The following is a 20,335-nucleotide window of genomic DNA, read 5'->3' on the forward strand; positions in this document are numbered from 1 at the left end:
AAACAAATGTAACAACATTGGAATTAACAGAGTTTACACTTGAAGGTAAACAAGCCTTCTGAAAAAGGAATTTCATATCCAAAAGGACAAAACATAGACCAGGTCTGGTTTAATTACTAGATGTAAAATATGCTAGTTTACAAACTAAACCCTGAAATTTCACCCCAAGGGGTGGAAGGTATTCAGATGACAAATTTTAATGCAAGTAGGTGAATGACTTAGAAATTATAAACTGCAGTAAAAGGAGTAATTTAAAGCACCAGGACCTAGCTCCTCCTAAACCTAAACCAGTTCACTGCTTAATAAAAGCAGAATTGCTCTTGCAAATAGTATATACATTGCTCTGATATCTATACATACCTGCATGACGTGATTTATATTACAAACATATTTAGCACATTGTCCTATATAAAACTGCTGAAGAGCACTGCTTTCATCAGCCTGCTCAAAGGCAATCACCTAGGCTGTCCTAGAAATTATTCTGTTTGAAGCACTGCCGCAATCCATTACAGCTGAATTTTAAAGACAGATTTTCTAATTAAAAATGGGTCTTTCAAATACTCCAATCTTACTGATTAAAAAAAAACCTCAAAACAAAAAAACAAACCCAAAAACCAATTTGCCACACTTTGGAAGTAGTCTGCTTATTTAATTGAAAAATATTTGCAACTCTAAACAGATTTTATATGCTGCATGACAAAACCCAAAATATTATGCTAGTTATACTGAATCACCCCAGCTTCTTACCAGGATATTTTTTTTTCCCTTTCAGAAGTGGGGAAGCTATTGTACATTTTCTGAAATTCTTGTTTACAGTTTCTAGTTTTATATTATATTCTGGTCCAATAAAAATCTTCTGATACCATCTTTAGGGATTAGGTAAAGGTAACTGTTTTCACACAGCTACTTCAAGAGGACAGCACACATCACCATCCCTGGAAAAAACATTCTTTCCAAACCAGAAGCAGTTTTAGTTTATGCTAGGCTGAGACAGCCTCCCACTGGGTACTTGTCCATACAAAAATCTAGTCTAGGCATATTAAAGGCTTCTGAGTACATACTGTTGCTGAATTACTGTCTGATAAAACACTTTCAACTTGAAAATGTGTAGGAATTCTATTTATCCTGTTAGTATACACTCCCCCTATAGCTGTGGAGATTTTAAACAATATTTGAGGAGGTTACCACCATCACTGCTTTTGTTTCCTCCCACCACTCCTTCAATGCAGCTTCCTTAAATAAGTAAAAGGGCTGTGATATCTGAAATAATTCTGACCCTGTTCTGAATCATCTGTGATCAGCCCATGCACTTCCCCTCTGCAAAGGCCCTGACTCACAATCCCTCAGCTCTTCCCATCAGAGGATTCCCAGCCAGCAGTGATCTGCCTGTGCCAGTCTAAGGAGCAAAGGACAATTTTAGTTGTAAACCGAAAGAGGTACTGAGCAGACTAAAACCTGGCTCAGCTGCTGAATGGGTCAAGTGCACCTTCAGGTATCTAATAGTTGAATGAAGGTAATTTCAAATGGGTGAAATTAACTTCCTGGAAATTTAACAGGAAGAGAAAGTACTAGATAATCTAAACACAGGCACATATTCTACTCCTAAAGCTTCAACCAACATTCATCTTGGATCTGTTTTCCCAGAACATACCATCAGCAAAGCAAAAATAAGACATAATCCCTTCCACTGAGGTACAACTCCCAGATAAATACACTTGCAGATAGCTCAAATAATCAGTTTAATGTAAGGAAAAAAAGTATGTTTGCACTTGGATGCTTTTCAAGGAATACACACACACACATCCTATGGCGAAGGAGTAGGGAAGGGGAGGAAGCTTCATGACAGCCAGGCTGCTAGATGTGACAAACTGTAAACATGACTGCTTAGGAATACAGCTACAGAAGATTTCACAAAGAGATTATTTAAAATATAAATAGGCACTCCTAGCAAGAGTCAGACTATTAGCCATAAACTGCTAAGTTAAACTACAGCAACTATAGTTAATCAAGACTATGACTAAGTGTGGATCATGACATTTTTCAAACATATGCCATTACTTTTGGAAAGCTGCCAGGCACTTCCACACCTTTTTTCTCAGGTAATAAAATAATTTTAAGTCTTTAACGAAATCATGTAGTTATTTTTTTTTACAATAATCAATGATTTGACCGTGGCATATTCCCAGAACGTTATTTCAGGCAGTAGGCTGGGTAATAGAACAATATTTCCTTCTAAAATAAAACTATTTTTATTAGTCTTCTTAGTAAGAGGATAACAGTTGCAACTCATTGTCAAATGTCTCAGCAGTTCTAAAGTACTTCAAAGACAACAAATTTATCAACATATTCACCTCAGACTGGTCAAATATTTAAATTTTGCAGATGGGAGAAAAAGGAGTTGGAGGTTGAAAGAATTTTTCACAGTCAAACAGTAAATCAGTTGTAAGCCAGAACCAGAGGTCGGAACTTTGCTCTGGCCATAGCTATTTTATTTTTCATTACATTCTTTTTCCAAATCTACTATTAATTATTTTTCATAATACTTGGCTACAGTACACATCAGTCTTTATAGATACATGAAACCATATATAGTTTTTATACAGAGAATTTTGCAAATTTCTTCTGAAAAATGGAAACATTAAACCAGAATTTTTCAGTCTTGTATCTCTGGAAGGACGCACAATAGAAATGAATGCTTGACCTCTTATCTGCCTTCTCCAATAAGAGGTTGATCTTGTGGCTGCAGAAATGCTAAGAGGTGCCTCCTGATAGGCTCCTACTTACTTGGTCTCAGACTCCAAATATGGACAGAAGAGGGGTCTAAGTCAGAAGTGCAGATTTAAAGGCTCACACAAAAGCCCACAGGCCTAAGCTTTTCTTTTCACACAGCAAAAAGTTACACACTAAGCCTTGCAGTGGAAGGAGTAACCTCAAAAAACCAAGTTTCTCTGCTGGACCAGAAGCCTTGCTGCTTATACCTGCAGTGGCAGGGAGGAAACAGAATCAAAAAGAGTGGAAAAACAAAAAGAGTGGAGGGTTTTGGCAAAAGAACAAAATTCAGAACAAAAATGTACCAAAAAAATGACAACAAATAAGCCAGGCACCTTACCCTCAGCACCAGGGTGCTGCTGAGGAGGTCCTCTCACTCATGTGAAGCAAACCATCTCCAAAGAATCCCACAACAACGTACAAAGGGCACCAATCCTGCCTTACTCCTTTTCCAGGAACACTGGTTGCTTTTTAGGCACAGGGCAACTCAGAGAGAAGTGATGAATTTGTTTCTGGTATGTCACTTGTGTTTTACACCCAGTTCACTGTTTCTTTTTTCTTCAAGTGTCCTTAGGGAAAAAATAGTACTTCCCCCATATTCTCAACCCTTGTTTACTCTCAGGAGTCACTGCATGAACCATCTTACAAACATGCATACATCAGCTAGTTTGATTTAAACTCCTTTGTTTCCAGGAGTTTCTAAAAGCATTTTACTGGAATCTTGTCCCCTAAAAGAATACTAACATTGTAACAGAAATACAGAGAATTCAAGATTACATCTAATGTTTGATTACAGCCTCAAGCAACCCCATTTGCTGTGTCTGTTTGAGACTGTGTGCTGTGTGCAAAGCCAGGTGAGTCCCTTATCTCTGTTATGACCGGCTTGTTTAGTATTTATAGACGTGTCACCAAGTGTTTATAATTTTGCAGCCTGTCTTCAACAGGAGTCAGATGTACCTGTAGTGTGCAGCAGGGTCCACATAGGCTGGTACCCTGGTACCTTGGAAGAGTTGCTCCACCTAACTTGACTTTGTCAACATAAAAGAAAAAAAATGCTAAAAAAATTCAGTGGCACTTGTAACCAGCTTGCAATCACATTCCCTTCTCAACTGCTTTAGATTCCACTTCAAAGGCTCTAAGAAGAAGCAAATTAAAAAAGCTTTTTCTTACATTAACAGTCCTGTTCCTTGGCACCATGTGATGCATTTAGCTGACATTGGTAAAATATAGTGAGGAGAGTATTATTCATTTCAGATCATGGCTAATGGAATTAGTCACTAAATTTCAAGTGGAAAACCACTAATAGATGGCTCAGAAGGTGCAACAGAGCAGGCAGACAGCCAAATCTTTACTATGGGTAAAAGAACCCAGTTTGGGGAGAATCTAAGTTCTAATTCAGAAATTTTTCAGAGGTTTCTTGACTGGCAATTAGTAATCCTGACACTGATGGTAGTAAGCCAAAGTGGTCAGTGCAGATGAAATCAAAAGGATAGTTTTATCAACATTAAAATATTATCCATAAGAAATATATTATTAAATCAACTGATTTAATAATGTGTGTGACAAACACACAAATCCTCAGGCATACCCCTCTGTGGCAATAAAAAACTGGGTGTCTGCAAACTTTCTCAGCTATGGCAGTTTTTATTTAGTGAAAAATGCACACACAGAGGCTCAAAACCAGTGCCCTCTCTGATAAGGACACTCACCAAGGTTCCTGCTGCAGGGCAGCTGACAAGTTAAAGACAAAGTATTTCCTCAGCTCCTAGCCTAGAATCCTCCCTATTAGAACAGGCTGAATACATGTTGATTGTTATTGCTAGCCAACAAAAACATTTCTAATAGTTTTTATTTGGCAGCTAGAAACTAGTAGACTGTCATGAATAGAGTTCCAAGTTATCCAATAAAGGAAAAGCAAAACACATCCTACACCACCACTCATTTACACTGTGGGAACAGCTTTTAAGTTTATCCTAGAAACTTCCTAAGCTTTCTACTCTTCCCTTTTTCACATTGCTCTTCTGTTTGCCTGCATCCTCCTTACCAACAGCCTTTCTTCCAGTACTGCACACATTACCTAAAAAACTGGTACACTGAAAAGACACCTTTAAAAAATAGGTTAAATGTCTGAAAATTATGGTAATTTAAAATTATATAGCTTAAAAGTTGTCCTTGCCTAGGACAACTCTCTTTCTTTAACCAATATTTAAAATTGAGTTCTGTATTAGGAACCATGTTGAATACAAATTATATATTGGCTGCAACTGACTGAGCCAGCTCTTAAAAACCAAGCTTGAACAGAATCAGAAAATCAATCACTAGGAGGAAAGCAGAAGAGTAATCAGCAAATGATATGGTAAGTTTTTTGTTCCCTGAAAAAAAATCTCTGTATTACAGGACTGTATATAACCATCTATAAGAGCCTTTGTTCCCAGTTTCACAGAACAACCTTCTCAAGAGACTGAGATAGACCAATGCATCTGTTTGCAATATAACCACTTCTACTGCCCAAGGAAAAAAACCACTGTGCTTGCACTTAACGAAATGGTACAAACACATATCATTTCTGACTTGACAGAAAACACACAAAATTGAGCTAGAAAAAGAAAAATTCCTCATTAATTTCCGATTATCGCCTTCAACACAGCATGTTTTACAGATGACTGATCTGCACAAACACAGATTAAATACTTAACCTTTGTTGTGTACAACACACTGCAGGTACTACAATCACAGGTGTTATCAGAAAGCAAACAGCTGTCAAGGAACTGCAGCCTCAAAAAAATATGCTGCCATGGTGATGGATGCACCTTTAGAGCTATTAGCTATTAATTGGATTACTCCAAGAATGTGCATTTTAATGTACCATTTCTAAAAGTAAATTGTTCCTGCCTCCCACCACCATTTAAGGAGTTATTCTAACCAAAAACTTTATTTTTGTTGCTATGTACATATTTATAAGCCAGTACAAGATGGCTTATAAATAGGATCCTGATTAACATAAATTGATATATATTCAATTTTCAGTATTCAACACCCGCACTCAAACTGGAAACTGCATAAATTATTAAGGAGATCCAGAAGGAACCACCAAAATATTCATCCATTATGTAAAATGTGAAACTTAGAAGTTCAGCTTAATTAGATTTTTATATTTTGAATATGTAGATACAGCAGAAAAAAAGGCACAGTCACTACCAAAAAGCCTAAACATAAAACCTTAATAGATTAAACAAATAGAAGAGGAAACTGCTTTTTTTTGAGTACTTACAATGTGTAAGAGCTTTAGCACATCCACAAACCTATCAGAAAAGCAAGAAAAAGCAAACAGTTACATTTTAATTGCCCAATTAAAATAATTAAATTGAGTAGTTATTAAGTTTAGCACTGATACTTACACTTTCTCTGAGCTCATGATCTCCTTGGCAATATGGTAAACCTTTGTTTTCTTTCCAGCTGCCTTACTCTGCAAATAAAATTATATGTTACACGATGCACCTACTAAAACTGTCATAAAGATAATTTCCAGCTATTAGTTCCTTAAATTCAATGTAATTATTTTATAGTTACTTCTAAGAAAAACACTTCATACTGCTTTGAAATCTCTTGGCTTTGACACTTCCTAGTTTTTCAGGACCTGTGAGAAAATCAATTTAGCTTCCATCTGGAAACAACAATATACCTAAGAGCAGTTTTTACAACACTGTCAGCCTTTTCTTTTAATTATTACAGGAAGCACTGAAGCCCATAATGAATTAAGTCCTAGCAAACAACAATTATTGTTTAGCAAAAGTACTAAAGTGCAGGTAATATTTCCATATTATTTGAATTTTTTTCTGATTAATACAGCAGCAGTAATATTTGCAGTGAACTCAAATGTGTTTCAGGAGCATCTTAAAAGACATATGTATTTTCTTTACGGAAAAACAAGATGACAGAAGAAAAAAAAAAGAAGGAAAATGATCACACTGAAGAGAAAAACCAGTTTCTGACAATCTACTAACGGAGCTGCTGGAATACATAGCAACTGTACTCCAAAGATGCAGAAATGTGAGCCTTGTCATCCACCTGAAACACTGTGGAGATGATGCTGGGTTTCATGTGCACATCTGGCTTCCAAAAAACCAAAGGCCCAACATCAGCTAGAGGGACCAGGTATAATAAAGCAAGCGGGGCAGGCATCTGGATGCAAATGTGCTTGCTACACAGTGTAACTTCCATGTACTATTTCCCTCAGACAGAATCCCTTTCTCCAAAACAGCTCTCATGGTTTGCCATATGGTTCTCTGCTGCCAGCTGTCACCACATCTATTGCACATTCAGGTTTTCTTTTTAATGGGCTGCAAAGAAAGAGAGGATGAGGAGCCCTAAAACATCACAGGATATACAACTCAAGTGAGATGGAAGTCCTGGGAAGGATCTATTGAGTATCGTAGTATAATATGGGCACTGAACAGTTATCTAGAAAATCAGATTATCAGTTGTGTTTTATCCACAAAACTTTGTTTCAGAAGCACTAATGCTGCAAGACTTCTCTGGAGATTTAGTTCTTCTCCAAACTGATAAATAAGTCTCAAGTGCTGGAAGTTAAACCATGGAACAGATAATACTCATAGGTAGGTTTTAAAGATATTGTTGTATTCAAAATAAAAAATAAATCTAAATTAAATTTTTTCATTGGAATCAAATGACACTGTGCCTAATTAGCAAATTAAAATTCATTTCTAAATTAAATAATTTGGTATAACACCATATATGTGCAAAATCCATTATTTATTTTATATATTATATAGACAGACATCTGCACACAGATCTGGGATTTTACTTATGAAATTAAACTTATTTCCAAAGAACAATTAGATCTATTTAGTGTGGGTCCATCGCATTCAGGCAAGATTGTAACACCTTTTCTCAGGCCTCTGTGCCTATTTAGAAAGCACAGCTGACACTCTCCCTACTGAATTCACAAGCAAGTCAATTATGCAGAGCAAGCTATCTGCCATCACTGTAGATGTGTCATGTTGCAAATGAGATGAAAATTAGTATTTTGAGAACAAGATGCTACTGCTAAACAACTACAAAAAGCAATACCACAGTCTGTTTTCAGCCCCATTTGAAAGACTTTTCACATTCCAGCTAGCGCTGAAAGGACCACTTTGCATTTGCTCAGACAAAGATGCTCTGGCTCTGAGAGTGTCTAATGGGAGAACCAAAGGGATACAAATAAGGCTCTCCGGCACAACACTGGAAAGGAGCCCTAACAGATATAAAGCATCAAAACAGCCAGATGCTTGTGGTAAGGAAAAATAAAACAAGCCCAGATGATGACCGAAGCAGAGACTGCTTCATTCTCCTCTGCAGCTGCTCTTGCTGTGAGGAAGTTGGTTGTTAATTCCCAGCTGCCGGCCACACGTGCCGCAGGCAGCTGAAGCCAGCAACAGCAGATGCCTCACAGCAAGTGCTAAATTACTCCATAAAACCTGCCTGAGAACCCTCCTAATGGGGACACTTTCCTGTAAAACGCTGTTGTGAAAGTTTGAGGGCATTTCTAGAGGCATGCAAGGTAAGTTAGCTTCTATATGGGTACAGTCTTGCTTAGTTTCACAGGAACAAGCTTCTCCCTTGACTCTTTCCCTCTCTCAATTTATTCCTCTCATTTGGTTTAAGAGTATTCAGGACTGACACCCCAACTTTTCTTTTCCAGCACTAAAAAGTTTCATTGGGTTTTTTTTCTTATCTTGCTGGGGCTTTGGGTTTGGCTGGTTTGTTTGTTTTAAATTATTTTTAAGGAAAGGAAGCAGATGTAACTACTATCAAAGGAAACAGCTGTCAGGACTGGTGCTGAGGAGAGGCACTGGTCTATGGGCAGGCTGGTTTCAGGGCATCCAGGACTGAGAAGTAAGAACATGGACATCCCCAAAGAGATAGGACCCTCATAAACTCATTTCATTCAGAGTAGTTAAAACAGTCTTCCTGCTCCTCATTTGAAGAAGAAATAAGATTAAAATAAGGAAAATCACTCCAAGCTGGCACTCACAGAACGTAGCAGAAGGTCAGACCTCAACGGCAATAGGTGGTTTACATTTGAAAATATCCCAACAGGTTACAACTTCTGAAATACTGCAAGAGAGAGGAATAGCTTCAGAAGATAAAAAGATACCTGTTTATCTTCTTGAGGATCAGTCTCCCCTTTGCTGGAATCAGAATTTGTATCATCATCTTCATCAGAACTGTTCATGATATCTTCTTCATCTGATTGGAGATCTCCCATTACCATGTTGGGATGATCATGGTGTTCTTCTAAGGACCTAATATTAAAATATACACACCGTACTTTATTTATGTAAAGAGCTTTCTGTTTCACCCCACAATAAATGATCTACTTGGTATCAGAGACCCTGAAAACAGTAGTGGGTAGTCTGAAGATTACAACAGCTGAAGGCTTTTCAACAGCGGACTCGTAACTCTGCAACATTTTATTTATGCTAGTATTTATACCTTGCTCACTGACTGCAAGCAAAAGCTACAGTACCTTTGGAGTATTGATATTATTCATGTCCATCAGAGTTTGCATAACAATAAAGTCTGATAAATCTACTCCCTTATTGCTATGTGCATGTAATAGAGCAACATTTGTACTGTGTGCCAGAAGGATAAAGAAAGATCATAGCCATTTTGCTATCCTCTATCTCATAGCAGCAGGTCTTGTTCCAGATATGGTACTCACACTGGAGCTTTCTGGGTGAAATTCTAGATGCATGTATATATACAGGCCTGTTTTTCAATGCATGTGCTAAACAACTGAACCAGTGATGGCAATATCATAACCATTCTGTCCAACAATTCTTCTTAAAAACAGCAAAGCAGAATCTTTTGTGATTAAGAACACCCATCCCCCAGAAACAGACACCTTCTGGATAGCTATCAAAGCTATAGAACATAACCTTGTTCTGCTCCTGTACAATCACTATAGAGGTCTCTTTTTTTCTCTAGAGCTTCAGCTGTATTTGCAATACAGGAACTGCATGAGACAGGCACACGATCTTGTTCCCTAACTAGCCTTGACAACTTCAGTAGAGATTTAAGAAATGCAATTCCAGAAGAAAAAAAAGGGGGTAGGGAAAAATAGATAGGAAAACAGACTACAGGAAACAGAGCCTTAAATTTTTGAAAGGTTACATAGAAACACAGCAAATCTCTGGGCTCCTACTTTTAATCCTTAAAAATATCTAATAATTTCTAATTACATTAAACTATCTAAAAATCACATAAACTGTGTTCAAGGTCTGCAAAAAGATTTATTCTGATACGAGCCAAACCAAATTAGCTATCCTGCAAAACAAAAAGCAAATCCAGCAACCCTTGTCCACGAGCTGCTGCAGCGAGCAGAGATCTCACCGGGCTGATCAACACCTAATTTTGTACAGCCAACAGCTGCCAGCCAACACTTCTCCATACGCCCTCTGCTTCCTGAGGCAAGGGATAGTTACGACTGATCTTTTCCTAGCTTTGAATCAAAGGAAAGTGGGGATGGAGGGTAACTCTTCAGACTTGCCACTTCTCTCTGTGATAGCTACCAGAAAGGAAACCTGTCACCATGGATCCCACGGAAGGTGTCTGCCAGTAATCTGAAAAGCAGAAGTATTCCTCAGGGCTTGCGTTCAGTTTTGGGACTGGCGCTGCTAAACAGGTTTGTCAGCGACATGGACAGTGGGACTGAGTGCACCCTCAGCAAGACTGCCCAGCAGGTCAAGGAAGGGGATTCTGCTACAGCGAAGTGTTGATTACTCAGTGCTCAAGATAGAGTTAAAAACAAACAAATCCCACCAACAACCAAACAAACTAACACAAAAACGTTGATCACAAATAGAAATATATTTGGAGATAAAAATTAGCTGGCCTGTGGACAAACCTTGAAGCCATGAAGACATTAAGAAGATTTAAATAACTTGGTTCTATTACGACAACACAGGAAGGACTTGGGAAACTCCCTAGCAGTTACTGTCTCCCAGAACCGAATGGGGTGGGGGGAGGGAGGCGACTGTAAGGTCATCACCGAGTTCAAACAAGTTCCTGAGCCAAGACTGCAGCACCCTGGGTGCAGAGAGACACCCTTTTGTTTTAGTTTGGAAATTATCACCTTCATGCAGGAATAGAGCACCCACCAGAGAGATGAGTGCTGATGACAACAGCATATGGTGTATGCCAGGAACAGTCCCCATAGAGTCTCCAGGAGTTTCAGGAAGGCAAAAGAGCAGCTTTTTACTGGAGCTTTCCCTGGAACCATGCTAGCAGGAAACTAAGATTTCTGCAGTTATTCATTAACTTCAGCAATTCAAAAAACTCTTTGTCCAGTTTATATAATCCACAGTCAGCTGAGAATACTTATTTTAGCACATTTTCTTCAATTATGACAAACAGATTTATTACATCAGTAGCATGACGTGAAGTAGATATATATGCCCCAGCTTTCGTCAAAACCTGCAACAGAAATTACTGCTATTCCTTCCTTTACTAAATTACTCACCTTTACCATCCACATGTGTCACTGAATCTATCTCTGATCAAGGGTATTTTCCCCCCCCACTGCAAAATATATTAAGTGCTTTATCTCTGATCACACTGGAATACACTTTTTAGTTCATTATTCGTTAATGTCTATTTTTGTCAATAGACATTTTATCGCCCTTTTTCCTAGCCTGAATATTTGTTTTTAATTGCTGTCTTAATTTCCTATAACTGAGATTCCTTCTCATCATTGTTTTCACACCTGTGACATCACTGTTCTTTTGCTTCAGCATATTCTACTGGATGCCCACTCCCAGACTTCGCTGTCTTTTTCCATTTAAACTTTTCAGGGCAACTGCACCAAAACTTAGAAGTTTTAGAAAATCCACCCTTTTGGAAGTCAGAGACAAGAATACTTCCAGGTGAAGCTGTATTTTACTTGCATAAACACAATCCCCTTACCACTGAAGGATGAAGAACAAACTAGCTAGCTTGTATTGTGTGAAACATTTTCTTAATGTAAGATTAATCCGCTTATCTAATAGAAAGTTTCAGTAAAAAAAAAAAACACCCACTTAAAAATTTTACTTGTTAATTAGTATTTAGGATGTGTAGTAAGTGTCCACAAATGAACAAATGACAGCCACTCACTGTATAAGATTTTTTCTTCATATAAATCACAATGTTTAGGCAGTAAGCTCCTTTTCTGGCCTTTGTGGTGCTTATGCACCTACTGTTCATATAGAGGAAGCTATGAGAGCTGAGAGAACTATGTGTAAAATCTTGCATACAGTACCTACTCCACCAAAGCACCTCTTCGTAATCCCTGTAAGTTTTTATCCTGTAATGGCTCAGTTCACACAGCCCGCCGGTTCTTCCACATGATACATCTTTGTTGAGGGTTTCTTTAGTGGTATTTTTAATACTTTTCCCCTTATTTTCTTTGCTTTTTGAAGAAAAAACACATTGGATGACTAGATGATCAATGATCAAGAATCAGTTCACACTCAGCAATTTTCCAGAGTCAAACAAGCAGTCAGTTCAGGGATAGGACACAGTACTTGTAGCCATGGGAAGATGCCCTCCTGGTGGTATCTGCAGCTGTGTCCTCTTCTTCAGAAAAAATGGGGACAGAGCCACTGCGTTCATTTGTGTTTATCAGTCACGTGCTGAAGAACACGTAATTCTCCTCATACATTACACCTTAACCTTTCATGGTAAATGCTACGGCTTTCCTGGTGAAACAGAAAGCAGTTCCGTATTTACTGATTACTCTTTTCTGTACTTTTACCTCTGAAATCTTCTATAACTAAGTGTATGCGTGGTTCTCTTCAAGTTATCTCTGGATAAAGTGAAATCCCTTGCACTTTAACTGTCTTTGGAAATAGTAGTAAATCTTTAAATAAACAGTCTTTTCTAACACATATTAATTCCCCTTTTCCAAAATACCACAAGCATGCAGTAAGGCTTATTTTAAGTGGCTCTTCTGATAGGTATTTTGGGGATACTTCTCTATCTTGTTCCCTCTTCATCACGATTCTTTGTCCTACCCACAGCAATACCACCAGGAACTTCTGCATTATCAGTCATGTGAAACACCCTCCCTGCCAACTCACTGTGCTGCGCACTGAGTAAGAACATCTTGCTGTATCTCGTGAGCAAGTTATCTAAATATAGATGTGGGGCTTTTTTATTTGACACATAAAATGAAAGAATCATTAGTTTGCCTTGGAATGAGCAGCTTATAGGATGATGCATATTTGCTGTGCTGTATTTTCCTATTGCAATAGGAAAATACTAATGAAATAAAACATGCTGGTCCTAGTAAGACATACAGCAAAATAAACTGTCAAAACTTAAGACTTGCCATCAGACTATTACCACTGGAAAAATAAATCCTAATCAGTATAAAAATGATTTATTGTCTTCAAGAGATGACCAAGACTAGTTCAGACTAGTTTGTCTTATTATAGAAGATTCAAATACACCTGGGGCTTCACTTTTAGACACCCTTGATTTGGACCCTTACATAGGGTACTATAGCCTGAAGTCACAATTAACATTTCAGTCTCAGTTTCCAATTTCTCTAGAAGGCAAATAGTATTTTAAGATTGACCAAGATCATTCAGAAAGATTCTCTGCCATGGAATGCTCCAACATTAAGTATTTTATAGTACACTGGAATGACTTCAAGTGTTAGCATCACCATAACTACTAAAAAGCAAGTTTCCACAGCTCCAAAGTATTTGCTAAAATAGATTCATCCACGCTACTGCTTTACACACATTTCCTTGTGATCTTCATTATTTTTAGATCTTTTTCCTACTTTCAGTAAGTAATAAAGTATGTAGGAATGCTGAATGAACAGAACCTTGCACACACCACTCTGCTAAACTCTTCATTTCTCATCCTTTTGCTGTTTTTTTAAAAAGAATCTCCATTATAATCTGTTTTATCCTTCTGTCTCTTCCTCCAGTATTTAATTGCATGGTTTCTGTGGGTGCTTATGTTTGTTTGTTTATTTTTAAAGTAAGCCTTCAACATGCAGGCAAAATTACACAAACTGAAGTTCCTACTCAACTAAAAAACACACACCAGAACTTCAGAGAGCAACTAAACAAGCCCTATTATAATATTTAATCTCAAATCCTTTTCATATCATTACAGCATTTCACAATCTTTTCACAGCTGCTTGCACCTCATTTTCCCCCAGAGAGGAAAGAACTATTATTAGTGCTTATCCATTTTCAGTTTTTAAAATCACCATTCCCTGCAATCAAGTGTACTAATTAAGACACATTCAGCTGCTGGTTTTTTAAGACCTAACAGCATGCTGGTTCTCTGTAGGCAATAGCTGATAATACTGTTACATTTTTTTTCATAGCCCCTCATAATTCCAGTAGCTGTAAACATGCCTCACTCATTCCCTCCATGAACCCTAGTCGTACACCTCTGGAAAAATGCAATGGTAAAACACTTAAGAGAAACAAAATCTTTTATGGAATCTTTTCAGTTTGGTCCTATCTAAATGAAGCATCTATTTCGAGGAACAACAGTAAATATAGAACTTGAGTTAATATCCCAAAACAATTTAGGAAGCAATTTCCTGATCTGGGTGCTCAAACAACAGAAGATGCTTCTGGAAAGCCAAAGCAAAAGTGAAATTATTGCTTGGTTAATAACCGCTGCATTTTGTTTAGTGAATTTGTTTTATTTAATGCTTCTTTTTAAAGACAGTCCAGTATCTTTATAATTTAATTACTACAGGTTTTTGGAAAAAAGAAAATCAGTTCTAGAAAGCAAGCATAATTGGCAAAGCACTAAGACAATAAAGGGATGGCGACCAAGGTCAGGAGCGAGCTTCTACAGAAGGTTTAAGAAAATATACAAAGTATATATTGATATATATACTGACCAGCAAGATTAGTAAAGGCATCAGTTATTGCACTTTTTGGATGAATTACATTTTGCTGCAATACCTCCTCTCCGCAACCAGCCTGAAGAAGCCAACACCAGCACACTTCCTTTCGCAAACCAGTCGAGAAAGCATAAAGACGAACCTCGTATCCCTCCAGGGGCACCTGGAGCCTAACCCATCATATATTCCCCTCTCATTTTAACTTCAGATTCTCTGAACAACATTGACTGTCTACCATTAAAGCTAAAAAACATGTCCCCCTGCTTTTCATTTCTCCTTCAGGCACACTGGAACACGAAGCAGCAAATGAGGATAAAATGCAACCTAGGCCAGGGGGATTACTTATCTGAATTATTCCCATACCATCAGTCACCTCTCTGGTTTACTGACAGACTCACAGATGAAAAAAGCTGAAGTTGAGATCACATCTCTCTTCTCTAGGTGCAGTGGACTCTGAGAAAGGCTGGTGGATGCAGCTGCGTCTCTTGCAGTGCTGACTTGGCTGCCAGCACTGGAGACCAGTTGCCTTACTGCAGCCAAGCTGCTTGGGCTTCAACTTCTCTGCCAAAAATGGTGCTTTTTCACAGCAAGAGAGCAAGATAGCAAGGTGCCCTCACAAACATGATTTTACACAATAGCGTTAACATTATGCCATTTGTTCTTCTACAGTAAGAAGTCAATGATATTAGTAAGTTCTTCATATTATTAGGACTACCAACATGAAAAAAGGCAACCAGCCATGAAGTTTTATTGGTGTGATCCTAAGGAACATGACAATTTTTATCTTCTTTTTATTTATATGTTTTAAGACTGCCTAAACAGATTATGCCTGTGAGATTCATTAGTCCCTTTCGCAAGCAATTCTTCCATAGGTGGCATGGCAAGGAATAAAACAAACTTTTACAATGTCTTTAAAATAAAAAGCACCACAAAACAAGGGGCAAGCAAACTAGACCAATCAGTCTGTGATTATTTGCATTGCTTAGGACTGTTGTGCTATATTCTCTCCACGCTGGTTAAGGAATTTTAAGGATTCAGTTACAAACACTCAAGAATCACAGCTAAAAAAAGAAACGACCAGCATCCAGCTGAGCAACTACAATTGAAAATATTTGGTGCACTCCAGGTTCATTTTTCAAATTGCAATTTAAAGACTTCAAGAATTGAAACAGAATTATTTTAAACAAAATCATATGCACTGTATGTACTCATTAATGTCTACATTTTTTATAGAAAGCCAGGCTCCTCGATGACAGAAATACACTATCAAAAGAAAAGCTCAGTACAATCTACTTGAAATGGATTTTCATTCAGAGCCACTTGCACTTTGAAAGCTGTCTGCTGCCTCCTGGGCAATGGGCTGGCTGCTGAGAGAGGCCATGTGGGAGTGCCAGGAGTTTGCTCTTGCCAGGAGAAATACCAAGAACTACACTCTTTGTCCCAGACCTTACCTCTGGCACTCACTGGTTACACCTGGGACTTCTGGGCAACGAGGATACCATAAACACTGCGAGAGCTGCCACCACCCACTGGCAGCTCCTTCTACACTTGGCTGAGCATGTTGCAAACTTCTACACCTGACTTGCTTGAACCAAGTTATCCCAGCATTTGCAGCCAGCAGCATTCAGTTTAGCATTTGTTATCCTCAGGTCAAGACAGCACTTACTCCTTTCCTCAATGAGGAGAAAGAAAAATGCAGCTGACTCACATTCTAAACAAGGGAAAGACAAAAAAAAAAGCACTTGTCATATGTGCTCTACATTAAAAAAAGGTAAAAAATTAATTAAGTAATCCATTCTGTCACTCACCCTACTTCAGGCAGACTATGATCAATACAGTCATGCCCCCACTTCTACGGCATAATTTTAAAAAGCACAGTTTAAAAAAGGTGCAAACAGGTCTCAAATTATCTCCTTATTTAGCTGTGATTTGCAAACACGAGCTCCTGAGGCTAGAGGGGCCCAAGGGATGGCTCACCACAGGCAGCCTTCCATGCTCACAGAAGTCATCTTCAGTGAGACTGTTTGTTGACAATTCCTCAATTCCTTGGAAAGTTCAACATAAACACACATGCATGCTTCAAATGTTTCTAGACTCACCACAGCAAACCCACATTAAAAAAGAAAAGGATAAGAAAGAGAGAGGTCTCAGTTTAAAAGTCTGCAAGAAGACTGGTGCCCACAGTGGGACAGCTCAGCTCCTGAACAGTGTGGCACAGATGACATTGTGACAAGCAGGACAGACACTTGGATTGACAAATAATCATGAATACTAACCAAGATCACGAATGAGTTTCTATGGAAGGTTTAAGAAAATATATAATGAGATTACTGATCAGCAAGATTAGCAAAGGCATCAGTTACTGCATTTTTTTTTTCTGCAATACCTCCCCTCCACAAGCAGCCTGAAGAGGCCAACACCAGCACGTTTCCTTTCGCAAACCAGTCTAAGAAAGCATAAAGATGAATTTCATATCCCTCCAGATGCACCTGCAGCCTAATCCATCATAAATTCACGACTGTCACCTGAACTTCAGATTCTCTGAACAACAGTGACTGTCTACCATTAGAGCTAAAAAATCCCCTCCCTCATTGTCGTCTTCATGTCCCTCTGCTTTTCATTTTTCCTTTGGGCATATTGGACCATGAACCAAAAAATGCAGCCTAAACCAGGAGTCTTATTTATCTTACCTATCCCAGCAAAGGTGCCAAAAGGAGATGATGCCAATGTAGCAGAATATAATCCAGGAGGATACAATGGGACAGTCTTGAGCACTGGTACTGGAAAGTGAAATGCTGCAGCAAAACCCAGGGATTTAAACCTTGCCTGGAAGCATGTAAAGGGAAAGGGGTCCCTGCATTGGTGCTTCCCATCACCACCAAAATCTGTGAGGGATTACCTATCTCCCAGGGGAGGTAAAGAGAATTTACAGTCATGAGCATCCTTTGCAGCATGATTTTAGAAAGCACAGTTTACAAAAGGTGCAAACAGCTCTCAATTATCTCTTTACAGAGACTTACAGCAAAATTTAGAACTTTTTGCCTTCCCCTATCATTAATTCTTGTTTCATAGGGAGAGCTGCAATGCTCATGGACAAGACCTTGGAAAAAACTCCTGGCAAAAACGATGTAAAAAAGGACCAGCAAAATATGGCACTCATTCACAATCAGGACCTCTTATTCTAACTTTATTCAATTCACAAAACAGATCCTAGTGGGATAAAGTAGATTGGGAAAGGATAGCAGGATCAGAAGAAAAAACAACACTTTGTTTTCCAGTTACACAAAAAAAAGGAAAAACCACAAGAGAACTCAAGCACACACGATACAGGCTTCAGGAAAACTATACTATAATTGTGACAAAAAATGTCAAAACAAATGTATCAAATAGGAAAGGGACAACTTAGACCAAGCGAGAACAAATCTTCATATTAATACCCATTTCAAATAAAATTGACCTTACTCTGCCAGAGCTACCATGACATTTCAATGCATAGCTACTTCTGCTCACTATAAATGCAAGGCCTTACCCAATATCTTCTGTATTGACTCAGCATTAGTTTTATAATTTTTGGATGACTATCCCTGACATCAGGGCTCCAATATCTCTCTTCAAACAGTTGCTCACTCAATTTAAAAATAACACACATCCTATTGCACTCAGGTTTTTTTTACATATCAGATATCAAGAAGATGACAAAAGAGAGCTGACTAACAGATTACTCTAAAGGTAGTGACTTAGATCTGAAATCAAAATGGGAGTGGTTTAGCTCCTAAACACACAACTCTCTGCATGCATGGGAGCTGATGCAGCTTCCTGGGCAGTATGTCAAAAAAGGAGTATGAAATAGTTTGGTCAAGAGAATAACTGAGCTGCTTGCAAGGTTAGACTTGTGCTATCTCTTCCTCTCATCTTTTGCACAAATTACATCTGAAGAATAGGATTTAGACACTCTTTATAAACTTTTCAGCTCATCTAAAAATCTGTACAGAACAAACCACCCCCACAAATACCACTGGGAAAACAACAACAACAAAAAAAAAATCAAGTGAACTCTGAGCAGTTGAAATCACTGAGCCATAAGGCTTAGGTTGTAGCTATCAAAATGGTAGGTTTGGTAAAAACTACCTTTACTTATTTATATGCATCTTAAAGATTTCCTTAGTCCTCTTCTGCTTGAGTAGAAGAGTTTTTCATAAGCACAAAGATATTTTAAAGAAAAATTAAAACTTGTCTAAACCTTGTATTTATAAATGAAACTTACTGGATTCTAGCTTCTAAAATAAAACCAGCATTTCTTTACCTAAGTTTTATCTAGTGCATTGAAACAACATACTTTTGTAAATCTACTCATTAAAACATACTTAACTAGATCAAATATAAGTGTTGGGTAAATGTAGCATATTAATATCACTGTTGGCATTTAAATTGAAAACGGTATTTTGATCGCTTTCTTTACACATTTACTTTGTGCTACCCAAAAATCCTACTGTTTTACACATACCATTACATTAGAATGCAGTTGGAATATCACTGTGCCACAGAGCTCCACAAGCACATTTCCTGAGCTGATGCTGAAAATAACCCACAGGAAAAGGCTGCTGTTGAGCATATAAATGGGCCTTTCATCAATTCTCATATCACATTTGACTCTCCATTCTACATCTGATGTATTCTCTGGAGCTACATTTTGTTAATTTATATCATGGTTGGCAAAAGGAGACAGAGCTCACACGTTGGAGGCGGGGGAGAAAGGCCAACATCAGTGACAAATATGCAGCGTTAACTTAGCTTCCTCCGCCTTTAGGAAAAGGAAATACCTATGAAGAATGCCAAAATTAGGAAAAACACAAGCGGAATAAAATAGGAAAGAAAAAGATAAAGCATTGCAGATGAATTTACGAAAGTGCGTGACACCAGAGTTCCTGTTACCCATGAACAGGGGGGTTAGGAAGGAGCCTAAGGGACACAGCAGCTTTATGCACTGCTTTGCTTCCTTCAGGCTCCCCCACGTCACTCTAAGCCACCCTCCAGCTGAAGCCAAGAGCCAGCACACTGAGCTGAGGGCAATGTCACCGGAAGGACAAGGACATCCTTGTATTGTACCGGGGGAGCAACGGGAACAGTAGTTAAGACGTTTTTGCTATCTGTGGTGAGCATTTCTCAGTGGGAAACAAAGGATAGCAGAGTTTACCCTCCAGATGGCTCTTTTAGTGCATGAGCATCAAGCTTATTTTCTAGACTGCACAAGACTGTGACCAAAGTAGCCACCAAACCTTTTGGAGAGTGGATGAGGACTCACCCAGCAGCTGGGCAGTGCTCACAGCAGTGCCTGCCTCATCACCACTGCCACCATCTTATTGCCTCTCATACTCAAAAGCACACCCAGCCCTAACTACCTAAATAAAAAGGTAACATTGAGAATTGAAACCACATCTGTTTTTATGTAGCACTTGTAACACCACCTGATAACTTACAAGTCTTTCATTATTGCACCTGCAACTCTGTCAAAAATTTCCCTGGTCATGCCAGCCTTCTTCACCCACCTCCTCCTTTCACCAAAATCAAGAGGGAGCCCTCGAAAAGAGGGATGAAACAAATATCAAAGACAAAAATCCTTTTTCATTACCATCTTGGAGA

General features: G+C 38.4%; 1 protein-coding gene across 1 annotated transcript in view; it reads right to left on the reverse strand.

The window, feature by feature from the left end:
* Positions 1-20,335, reverse strand: part of FGD6 (FYVE, RhoGEF and PH domain containing 6) — a 73,978-nt gene that overhangs the window by 35,448 nt on the left and 18,195 nt on the right. The window contains exons 3-5 of the mRNA XM_069000324.1: positions 8,930-9,077; positions 6,168-6,235; positions 6,041-6,071 (exon numbers count right to left, since the gene is read on the reverse strand). Of these exons, the coding sequence (XP_068856425.1) occupies positions 6,041-6,071; positions 6,168-6,235; positions 8,930-9,077 (247 nt within the window). The remainder of the gene's footprint in view (positions 1-6,040; positions 6,072-6,167; positions 6,236-8,929; positions 9,078-20,335) is intronic.

The sequence above is a fragment of the Aphelocoma coerulescens genome, chromosome 1A (genome assembly GCF_041296385.1).
Source record: "Aphelocoma coerulescens isolate FSJ_1873_10779 chromosome 1A, UR_Acoe_1.0, whole genome shotgun sequence".
In the NCBI taxonomy this organism is placed as follows: Eukaryota; Metazoa; Chordata; class Aves; order Passeriformes; family Corvidae; genus Aphelocoma; species Aphelocoma coerulescens.